This window comes from Ammodytes marinus (assembly GCF_949987685.1).
Source record: "Ammodytes marinus genome assembly, chromosome: 20".
NCBI classification, from domain to species: domain Eukaryota; kingdom Metazoa; phylum Chordata; class Actinopteri; order Uranoscopiformes; family Ammodytidae; genus Ammodytes; species Ammodytes marinus.
Window position 1 is genome coordinate 25,736,028 of NC_137224.1, and position 12,305 is coordinate 25,748,332.

Sequence of the window (12,305 nt, forward strand, 5' to 3'; positions counted from 1 at the left end):
CCTACAATAGTTGGCAAATCATTCTTTTTTAATCTGTTTTAACAATCGATTTCCGCAAAATGTTGAATTGATAAACAAACATCTGTTATTTCATATAAGAAATACTGGTATTGATAAAAATTAATGATTAATGGTTAAACTGAATAAAATTCCAAAATGCTCAAGGGGTTCACATACTTTCAAGCAGCACTGTATGTACCTTAATCACAATAAATGTTCCCTATTTCCTAAGACTACGCAGCATTTTTCGGCATTTGCCGCAGTTTGTGACGCATACTCTGATTTACTGCTGTAAAACTAGTTTAAACCATTGTGTAAACCTCATTAAGAGAAAGTTGTCATTTTTGACTGACAAAACAATGCAAGACAACGATAATGACATAGTTTTTTATTTATCTTGCATGGGACACGAGTTATTGTCAGAAAAGTTTGCGCCATTGACGTCTGAAATCGTAATGAGTCGACCATTACTAGTGAAAGTCACTGGTTAATTCAGAATATGTTGATTGTCATGAAAACGGGAATATCCCCGTAGTTGCTCTGCATTGAAACATTTTATTTGGATTATTGTCTTAACCTGAGTGTGGACCTTAATCGAAATATGCTGTGCATGGTCAATGAAACCTAAGTAATTCAGTTACAGGGCTGCTGGATGGTCTGGAAAAGTAAAATTATTACAAAACTATACTGTAGAGGTGGGTGATATGACCTAAAATTTGTATCGTATTTGGCGGTGACGGTATTGTATCACAGTATTACGTTTTAGTGTCGCCTGCAGGCCTATATTGGGAGTAGTAGCCTGGCCTATCTCTTTATAAATACATTTAATTTGTTGATAATATAATCGCGTAAGTAAATGGATTGTTTGATAATTTTACAACAGAGAAATGGAAGAGTTTCATGCATTTCTAATACTAAAGATCTTGAAATTAACAGGCTAAACAACAAAATAGCTGCTACCTGGGCCAGGTCCCTCTTGTTGATGGGGCGACTGTGGCTCAGGTGGTAGAGCAGGTTGGCCAATGATCGAAAGGTTAGCGGTTCGATTACCGCCCTGCCACTTGTGTCATGGATGATGTGTCCTTTGGCAAGACACTTTACCCACCTTGTCTCGGGTGGTAGGATGGCCTAGGTGAGGGGGCGGACCAGTGAGATCGCTGGATCGATCCCTGTTATTTGTGATGATATTGCATCTACGGTGCACACCATTTCTACCATGTGTCCTTGAGTGGGACACGTCACCCCAGCTCCCGGAATCAGTCAGCTGTGCTAAACCAATATGTGTGGGTGTTTATGACGTCATGACGGTACTGTGTAATTCTTATCATGGCATGACGTCACACCGTTGATGTCATATACCCACCCTTGTATAGTAGGGTAGGGTATTTCGCCCACCCCTACTACACAGTAGTTTCATTCCTCCAAGGGCCAGTCCGTATGTTGTCCGTATCTGAGCCAAACAGGCCGTCTTCCTGCAGGCTTCTGTTTCGGCCGATGGTACCTCGCCGACTGACAGTGTTGTGCTGCCGAGGCAGAGTATTCCTTGGGAAACCTTTCTGCTCCGCCTGTTTGCAGAGATGAGCCTTTTCTTGGTCAGTTGTCTTTGACATGCTGTATGTGTCAGGGTCTTTCTGATATGGCAAAGTGAAGGGATCAGGTGTTTCATAGCAGCTGATAGTAGAAGATTGATCAACTGAGCTTTGCATGTGCCGCTGGCAGTTGTGGACACAGTGAGTAGGCAGGAGGAGGCTGTGACAGGAAGTAATGCTGTCGTTCATGTGGCTGTGGCAGGAATTCACTGATCCTGCTATGCTGTGGCAGGGGGCCAACTGTTTATTGAAGTGAGGGCTAAGGTAGGGAAGCTGGAAGTCCGGGTGTGGGTGGTTGGAAACCAGAGACGGGCTTTTGAGGTGTTGAACAGCATGAGGACTATCAAGGTGGGAGCTGTGTACACTCCCATCCATACTGGTGGAAGACAAGTGTGAACGGAAGTCCTTGAGGCATGGCCGTGGGCGGTTGAAAGAGCGTGACTTTGTCCTGTGATTAAGACAGTTATGTAGAGGCAGAGTGCGATGAGGGAGCTCCTCAGAATGTGACTGTGGTGGACGTGGTAAGGGCACTTGCTCGATGAGAGTTGGGGAAACGGGACCCATCACAGCCACGCAACATGGACCAGTTTGATTGGGTGTAGGGCTCTGCAGAGGTGGCGTCATTTTGTGGAAAGAACTCTGCACAAGGCAAGGAGAGAGTAGTGGCTGCTTGCCCGAGCACTGGGAGCTTAGGTGGCTGTGTGAATGATGGAGCTCCTGGCTCTGGTTCTGTCCGTCCCCATGCCTTTCCTCTGTCTTGGACTTGGATGAGCAACAAGCCCACCAGCGGTGCCATACATCCTCTCGTTTGGCACAGTGCTGGATGAGAAGAAAAAGTCCTAGAGTGACACAAAAAGCCCCATACAAGCAGCTGAATATCATATCTAGGAAATGTCCTAGTGATACCGCCAATGCTCCTAAAGCCCAAGTAGCCAGGTACAGAAAGAGGGTGAAGGCTGTGGCCCGGAGCTGAGATTTAAATGAGTGCTCATTGGCCAAGACTGACATGCCTGTTGCAAATGGTGGACATTCCTCAGTAGATTCAGAAGCCCCTACAGTGTCAGTTTTGCAGTGATAGCTCGACTCACAAGATGATAACTGCTGCTGATCCAAACTCCGAACTCTAAGCTCGTACTTCCTATCTGGGTGGCGTTTAAGCTGAATGTAAGTGCACAAGAAGTACACAGACATTACTAACACCAAGAGGCTCACAGGAGCATAGAAACCTCCAAGGCTTGGTTCCCATGCCATCCAGCAACTGAAAAAGACACATAGACATAAACATTTTACTGAATTTATAAAACAGTCAGGGCGTTTAAATAATGTAAGAGAAAATCATTTTATCGAATTACTCCTGTATGTATACAATCAAACGAACGGTAATTGCATGCGCCACAGTGGCTCGCCCAGGGCTTTGACCTAAATGCCTAAAAGCATTCAGTGCTTAAAGACGAACAACAGCAAAGGAAGCATAGAAAGCTGTACGCACATAGAGCAAATAAAAAATTTAGAGAGCTGTGAAGCTATTAATTTTACAACCCAAATTCCTAAAAAGTTGGAACGCTATGTAATATGTGAATAAAACAGAATGTGTTCATTTACTAGTCCTTTTCGACATGTGTTCAATAAACAACAGTTCAAACACATCATATGTATTTGTAAACTTGATGGTTTTTGTAAATATACACAAATAGTGGAGGTCCTGGGAAAGTTTTGTATGCGTTTCATTTAGCGGAGAATATTTCAACTGTTATAGACTAATATGACCCCAGTGAACAACGTGGGATGTGTGACAACATCTCTATCCGGGGCGAAAGTCCTGAAAATGACCACAACAGGTTACACTAGTATCACACTATGTGGTGAATGGGACTTTTTTTCTCCTTTATAGATATCCTCATACTTTTTTACCAGATTAATCTTCATATTAAGAGAAATACTTTTTGTATTACATTTTGTCTAAAAAATTTAATAAAATATGCAAATGAGGCAACATCTCATTAAATATTCGTAGCCTATATATAAACCCTTTAGTAGAGGTGCTGGATACGATTTGTATGCACTTCATTTAGCGAAGAATATCTCAACTGTTATAGACTAATATGACCCCATTGAACAACATAGAATGTGTGCCAAAATCTCTACCCGGGACCAAAGTCCTGAAAATGACCACAACAGGTTACACACTACGTGGTGAATGGGACTTTTTTCCCCCTTTATAGATATCCTCATACTGTTTTACCAGATTAATCTTCATATTATGAGAAATACTTTTTGTATTACACTTTGTCTAAAACATTAAATAAAATATGCAAATTAGGCAATATCTCATTATACGTAATAGGTTGACTGTTTTTTAGCCATTTTCATTATATATCAAATCAGAATGTTTACACTCTTCTATGACCTTATCATTGTCATTGTGAACATTGTGGTCCCCTCAGAAAATCGGTAACTTCAAGGGTTTACAGGTGAAACTCATATTTGTTACGGTGTGGCAGACAGGCAGGCAAGTAGGACCCAAACGCAAGACGTATCAAGAAAATTTTTGTTTATTTAGCTCCAAAAGATACAACAAAAAAGGCCAACAGGCAAAAATGCAAAAAGTCCAGGATACAAAAGTAAAGCAGGGAACAGAGGGAACACACAAGACAAGGACTCACCGACACAGACACGAAAAACTATAATGCACAGACCAGGAACACAAGGAGTATATATACAAGACACAACGAGACACAGGTGTAACACATTAGGGGAGGGAGCAGTAATCAAACAAGAGGGAAGCTTGACAGGACATAGGGAGGAACAGGACAGACATACCAAAATAAAACAGGAAACCACCAAAACAAGACAGGGCAAAGACAGACCATGACAATATTATTAGAATATCATGGAAAAGCTCTTTTTTATATATCTAATTTAATTCAAAAAGTGAAAGTTCCATACATTCTAGATATATTAGACATATAGTGATATACTTCAGGCATTTAAAAAAAAATCTAAATCTCTTTATTTTTTTGTATGACAGGTTGAAATTAAAAGAACAGATAAAAAACTGGTCAATTTGGATAGCACAAAATGTCTTGTTTGCAATTACAGTCCCCTCCATAAGTATCGGAACAGTGAGGCCAATTCCTTTATTTTTGCTGTAGACTGGAAACATTTGGGTTTGACACCAAAATATGAATATGAGACAATAGATCGACATTTAAGCTTTCATTTCCAGGTATTTACATCTGGATCTGAGACACAACTGAGAAGATACCATATTTTGTAGAGGAACACCACATTTTTAGGTGAGCAAAAGTATTGGAACAGATTGTTGCAAATCCTTCGCTTGCAATAACTGCATCAAGTCTGTGACCCATTGACATCACAAAACTTTTGCATTCTTCTTTTGTGATGCTTTTCCAGGCCTTTACCGCAGCCTTATTCAGTTGCTGTTTGTTTTAGGGGGTTACACCCTTCGGTCTCCTCTTTAGCAGGTAAAATGCATGCTCTATAGGGTTTAAGTCTGGAGATTGACTTGGCCAGTCTAAAACTTTCCATTTCTTGCCCCTGATGAACTCCTTTTTTGTTTTTGCAGTTTTTTTGGGTCATTACCTTGCTGCATGATGAAGGATCTTCCAATCAGTTTGGGTGCATCTTTCTTTAAATTGGCAGACAGAATGTTTCTAAGTTAATTTTGCTGTTGCCATCATGTGTTACTGTGTTGTTGTCAAGATGAACCTTTACCAAAGTGATGGAAGGCTAAAGTTTGGAGAAAGAAAGGATCTGCTCATGACCCCAAGCATACAAGCTCATCTGTGAAACACGGTGGAGGCAATGTCATGGCTTGGGCTTGCATGGCTTCTTCTGGGACGGGCTCATTAATCTTCATTGATGATGTAATAATGCTATCTTCTCAGTTGTGTATCAGATCCAGATGGGAATACCTGGAAATGAAAGCTGAAATGTTGATCTATTGTCTCATATTCATATTTTGATGTCAAACCCAAATGTTTCCAGTCTACAGCAAAAATAAAGGAATTGGCCTCAGTGTTCCGATACTTATGGAGGGGACTGTATCTGAAAAAATCTGACCTTGGAAGACCGAATGTGTTGCTTAGTTGTTCAAATGATGCTAAAGTGTTACCCATATACAGGTTCTTGAAGTGCACAATACCCTTCTTATGCCATTCTTTAAAGACAGTATCTTGGGTTGATGGTCTGAAAAGGTGGTTTGATGCAATAGGGCTCAGCAGGGAGAAGCTATGCAATCCAAAATGTTTCCTCAATTGAACCCATATCCTTAGAGAGTGTTTAACCACAGGATTTTTTAAAGATTTAATCGAGGGGAATGGAAGTGGGGAAGTAATGCAGGCACGGACATACAGTATTATCATCTGTATGTAATTCCATGGCTACCCAGTCAGGACAATTGGGCTGATTGTGAAAGAAAGACTAAAATGAAAGGCAGCGCAGGTTGGCAGCCCAATAGTAAAAAAGAAAGTTTGGTAGAGCCAGGCTGCCAGCAGCTTTGGTTTTTTGGAGGGGGGTCTTATTGAGACAAGGCTGCTTACCTCTCCATATGTAGGAGGAAAGAGTTGAGTCGAGTTGGTCAAAAAAGGACATGGGGATAAAAACTGGTAAGGCCAGAAAGAGGTACAAAAACTTTGGTAGAATGGTCATTTTAATTGAGTTTATTCGGCCAACAAGAGACATTGATAGGGGTGACAATTGCATAATTGTTTGTTTGATCTGATTAAACAGATTGATAAAGTTCTCTTTGAAAAGATCCTTGTGCCTCTTTGTAACTGACATGCCCAAGTATGAGAGCTTGTTTTTTTCTATTTTAAAGGGGACATATTATGCTAAATCTCGGTTTTAAAGGTGTATTTCCAAGGTCTACTAGAAAAGGTTTTCATGATTTATTGTTCAAAAAACCCATTAGTTTTCTACCATTGCCCATTTCTTCATCGCCTTTTCCAGCCTTCTTTTGCCTCTATCTCAAAAGGTTGGTTTTGACATCTACCCCCCTTCGCAAAAATACTAGTCCGCTCTGACTGGTCAGATCTACATGGGCGTGCATGCACCGCCCTGCTCATTTACTCTATACCTACCTACATGGGCATGGCACACGCCCAGCTGTCAGTTTTGTTTACTTTTGGCCAATGCACCATGGAGACCAATGTAAACATGTTTAGCTTCATTTCTACCACAAATATCGGCACACTAACCAGTTCTAAACTAAAAGATGTACAACTGAACCTGTTCAGACCGGAGTCTGAGCTGAAAACTGTGAAAATGGCATTAATGGCTTTCTGATTTCCCTGACATTATCCTCAGGTAAATACTGTTTAATTATGTCACAGTCAATAACATAATTTGAGCTAAGTATTTATGCATAAACTCTCTAAACTGGTAACATACACCCTGTTTTACGTTTGTCTTTACAGGTCTGTGGAATGATCTAGGAATGATGGAGTGAAAAAGCTTTGGTTGTGAACCGATACTGAGTCGACATGTAAAAATGTACAGTAACCATAATGGAAAAGAATGTATCCTGAATCATGTCAAGATTCACTGGAAAGGCATTATCTTTTGTAAAATGTATGGTTGAAATAATTATGCTTTAGGTTTGTCAGAGCTGCAAATTATCTGACAACATTTCAATATCTAGTAGATAATGTATCATTTGTATTGTGATCACTCATTCATAATAAAGTTTTACCGTTAAAAAATGTATTGTGTTGCTTACTGTCACTGTTTGCTACCTGTAGTAAAGGATTACTTGAAACTCACATTTTCATCTCGCTGAAGATTGTCTCTGATAAAACAGTATCATTACATTTTAAAAAGACCAAAAACATCCTTAAAAATAAAGCAGGTTATTCATAGCCAGTGGAATGAAAATATGAAGTGTACATATCAAACAGAAGCAAAGCCATAACTTTTATGTAACTGTCCAGTTGTTGTTGGGCCCTGAAGAAGACCACCTGTCCCACCCAGTGAACACATCCTCCTCTGAAGGAACGGATAGTGTGACGGTCTTGGTGGCTCCGTCCGGCTCCATCAGGTCACTCAGATACCTGTAAAACATGGCACATTCAATGTTACATCATGTAGCCTAGCTGATATGTATAGGCCTACATCATACATCTGTTATGGCAAAGCTACAACAAATTCAGTATAGCCCTGGCTCAATAAGCAACAAGTTCTGAGTGATACTGTGTGCTTTTTGAAATATAATGGACAGGAAACAAACACCAGCAGAGACAACTTACAGTATTCCTGTCTATGTGTACATTACACTTGAGATCATGTAATAGGCCCACTGCTGCTTGTACTACACACTGTCCACAGACTTATTGCGGTGTGTACTTGAGCTATACAATCAGACAGCTAGCAGGTAGCAGGATGAAACTATTAAAAAAAATACTCTTCAGTTTCCAACACACCCTACAGTTTCACCGTCTGTTTTTCACACAGGGGCTGTCACGGCAGGACTAACGTGAGCTCACAAAAGAGCCAAATAACAGTCACTGCAAAAGACTCACAGCTCTAACCGTTAGCATAAAGCTAACGGTAAAGCTAGCGGGCGCTAATGCTAACGACTAAACCCCGCATTCTCTCATTTCAGTCGGTGTTGGTTATTATAGGAGGGATAAAATAAAGCACATTACAGACATTGAACTAACAAACGGACAGAATTATTTTTAAAATAGGACTACTTACATTTCGGACGGATGGTGTCTCTCAGTCTTCCTGGCCCAGTCTCCTCCACACTCCAGTAAAAAGGCTTTGATCACACTAACAGATTGCAAACCTTTGCTGGAGATAGCCTAACAAAAAATGAAGTAAATCCATTCAGCCCTAGTGTGCTTCGAGGCTGGGGTGTGATGGTAGCTTGAGGCCGAGTTTCTGGTGAGCTTTCCCGTGGGAGTATTTATGATAATGAAAACCGACCGATTTCGTCATCAGTCGGTGTATTTTGGAACAAACCTTCAAATCCCCCCTTTTTCGAAATAAGTGTCTCAGAAAAAACTGACATATTTGTCTTTTTGAAGCTTGTGTGTGCTGGTAGGGACGCCAATAACCTAAACAGTGTGCCCAAACACCGGCAATGTTTGGTTTTTCATAATATGTCCCCTTTAAATGGCAGGTTGTTAAGCACCGGTGCTTGTACTTCATAGTTAATGGGAAACAGTTAGCTTTTTCCAAGATTTACCTTATAGCCTGAAAATTGACTGAAATGATTGAGCAGTGACAAAGCAGACTGCAGAGATGTGTCTGGGCTCGAAACAAAAAGCAGAAGGTCATCAGCATGTAGGGAGACCTTATGCTGTGTGCCGCCCCTCCAAATACCGGCTATGTTCTCACAGCTACGGAAGGCTATGGCAAGGGGTTCAATGGCTAAGTCAAAAAGCATGGGGCTCAGAGGACACCCCTGGCGGGTTCCACGATGTAAGTCGAACGGCTTGGAAATCTGCAAATTTTTCCGAACTGAGGCTAAAGGGTGAGAATATAGTAACCTGATCCACGATATAAAGTTTGACCCGAAACCAAATTTGTCAAGAGCCGCCCATAGATAAACCCACTCGACGTGGGCAAATGCTTTTTCTGCATCAATTGACACGACACACTCAGGCTGTATCCCAAGGAGGCGGTCTCGCGTTCTATGTAGGCTATAGCCTATGAAGGCCGATTCGAAGGCCGAACGAGCGTTGTTGAACGAGACGGTCTCCGCAGGTCTCCGTTTACGAGCATTTCCGGTTTGCGTAACAAGCCGTTACCTTGCGTGATGACTCGCCGCTCCTGTGCTGCCTAGCAACCCTGATAGCTGCCAACGGAAACAGCCTTGTCAGCAGAGGAAAAAAGAAAAAGAAGTTGCCTACCAGACGAAAAGAAAAAAAAGTACAAGAAAAAAAGAAAGGAAGATAAAAGTTAAGAAGATGGAGCAACACGTTGCTGTTTTGTTATTTTTTATTTTATTGTATGCCATCTCTGAAAAAAACGCAATGAATCATGGGATATGTTGGGCTGTGAAGGATACATCTGATGCAGCCTTCAAAACCGTGAAACGAAGGCTGCATTTCTCTGCCGCATATGAGGAGCCTTGCAAGGAGCCTTGCAAATGGAACAATCTTTGCGCGCCGCTATGACGCAATCGGTCTTCAAATGCAGCCTTCGTAGACCGCAACCCCTGAATCGAGATACAGCCTCAGGGATGTCCTCGGAAGCAGAGTAAATTATATCTAATAATCGACATACGTTAAAGAAAGAGTGTCTGCTCTTCACAAAACCAGTCTGGTCTTCAGATATAACTGTAGGGAGGACAGTCTCTAGTCTCCGAGCTAGAACCTTAGCTAAGATTTTAGCATCTGTGTTAAGAAGGGAAACTGGTCTGTATGAAGCGCATTCGGTTAGATCTTTATCTTTTTTGGCAATAAGAGTGATACAGGCTTCGGCAAAGAATGGAGGGAGAGAGCCTTCACTGTAGGATTCAGATAGAACGGAAGACAACTGTGGGGAAAGAAGTACAGAAAACTTTTTTTTAAACTCTGCAGGGAAGCTGTCAGGGCCCGGACATTTGCCTGATTGCATCGAAGAGATGGCTGCAGCTATTTCTGCCTGTGATATAGGTTCTTCCAATCTTTCCTTAAAATCCAATGAGAGTTTGGGAATGTTAAGACTGCTGAAAAAGTCAAGCAATACCTTCTGATCTGGTTGAAATTCGGAAGTGTAAAGCTTAGAATAAAAATCTCTGAAAGCGTCATTAATTTGCAAGTGGTCTGAAGTTATCTGGCCATCAAGCGTGCACATTTTTGAAATATTCTGTCTCGCTTTGGCACCTTTAAGTTGATTTGCGAGCAATTTGTCAGTTTTATCACCATATGTGTAAAATGTGGCTTTATTTTTTTAAAGTATGTGTTCAATTGAGTGAGTAGTGAGTAAGTCGTATTTGGTTTTGAGTTCCACTCGTTTTTTATAAAGAGTTGGGTCTTGAGTTTGCGCATATTGCTTGTCAATCTCTCCAATTTGATGAGCCAACTCCAAACGCTCTTTAGTGGATTGCCGCTTCATCTTGGCAGTGTAAGATATTATATGCCCCCTAAGGTAACCCTTAAGGGTGTCCCATACAATCAAGCTAGATGTTTCAGGGGATATATTAGTACAGTGGTTCTCAACCGGTGGGGCGCGCCCAAAATAAAAAATAAAAAAATCTTAATTATTTTATTTTTTTTGTAATTTCAATTTTTTTCCTGATATGTAGCCTAGTTCAGAGATGATATGTATTTTTTTTTCTTTCTTAACTTTTTTTGATAGGTAGTTGCCAAGTTCATCACACAAACACTCCAATCAACTGATATGAGATCAGTTTGCAATTTTCAAGTACTGAATTAATGGTAGGACTCTGGCCACTAGAACTGGTCTCTGGTCAGCAAAGGTCTTGAAAACAGCATAAGTGTGCTTGTGACATGCGTGCCACCCATGCATGTGTATGGGCACGTGTCCCAGCAGATTTTTGAAATCTGAATAAAAAAATTTAAGTTTGTAGTTAGCAAGTGTAACATGTTCTTAGGGCAGAATTTCATAAATAAAGGTTTATTTTTTTAGCAAGATATTTGGTCAAAAGCTAGTTGTCATCCGTCCCTCTGTCCAGTTGTTAGGCATCTGGCTGCTAGCAAGTTATGTTGTCTTGCTAATTTTACTATTCATCTGAACTGAAATAAATATTGACTTTTTCCTTTATTATCTTCGCCAGAATGCACCAGAATGCTTAGATTACATGTTAAAAACACAAAAAAATCATCTGGGGGGGGATGCCCCCAGACCCCCTTCAGGGGTTTAGCTTTCTGACAAACATTACAATGGATACTAACATGATTTGGGCATTTGGGATTATAAATCATCTTTGAATTGGTTGTACAGCATATCACATGCTATTCATTCAGGGGTGCGATGGCCACCCCACTCTAGCTCTGTGGCCCACCTTGGCCACCCCCAGTCAAAATTTCCTGGAATCGCCACTGAGACACACACAACTCCGCGTTCAGGCTGCACAGCACATTAAAGGGGTAGTTCAGGATTTTAGACATAGGGCCTTATTCCCAAATTAGCCTTGGTGTTCTTTATCAGTGGAGACAGTTTTCAACACATTTAATTCAGTCCTTCTAGTTGCAGAGTGCGCTCGTGCTAAGCTAGCGCACGGCATCGGGGGGATACCTAGCCTGCTACTAAAACAGTCTTACCCACTCCACAGTACACCCGAGGCCAATCAATTATAACGCCAGACTATCGATGTAAATGTCTGTGTTGATAGAATAATTTTAGAAATAAAACCAACCTCGCATCGCATGAATTATCGCATTTTGAGGGACTACGTTCTTAGCAGCAGCGGACTTTTACTTTGCTGTGTAACCGAATCACTACAGCAGAAAGTAAACAGAGCAGCGTGGGACAGAAACTGAAACTGCACTGCCACCAGTCTACCGTCATTCTGTCCCGGTTCTCTGCTGCAGCTCCACCGGGGGCTGTCTCTACAGACGCTCTTTCTCTTTCTGCCCTTTGAGCATCCCTCTCAATTCTTCATCAGTGTATTCCGGCTCGTACAGGTACGGTTCGTTGGATACAACAAATTCCTCATAATCGTCTTCAAAAGCAGACGCATTGCTAAGTCCTCCAAACGTGGCCATATCTTGTTTATTGCATAGGCTAATACAACTCCTTTGT

General features: G+C 41.3%; 1 protein-coding gene across 1 annotated transcript in view; it reads right to left on the minus strand.

Moving 5' to 3' along the window:
* Window positions 1-1,400: 1,400 nt before the first annotated feature.
* The window catches only part of adgra1a (adhesion G protein-coupled receptor A1a), a gene marked incomplete at its 3' end in the record, with an annotated part of 96,120 nt that continues 85,215 nt past the window's right edge, over window positions 1,401-12,305 (minus strand). The window contains exon 5 of the mRNA XM_080048825.1: window positions 1,401-2,847. Within this exon, the coding sequence (XP_079904951.1) occupies window positions 1,401-2,847 (1,447 nt within the window). The remainder of the gene's footprint in view (window positions 2,848-12,305) is intronic.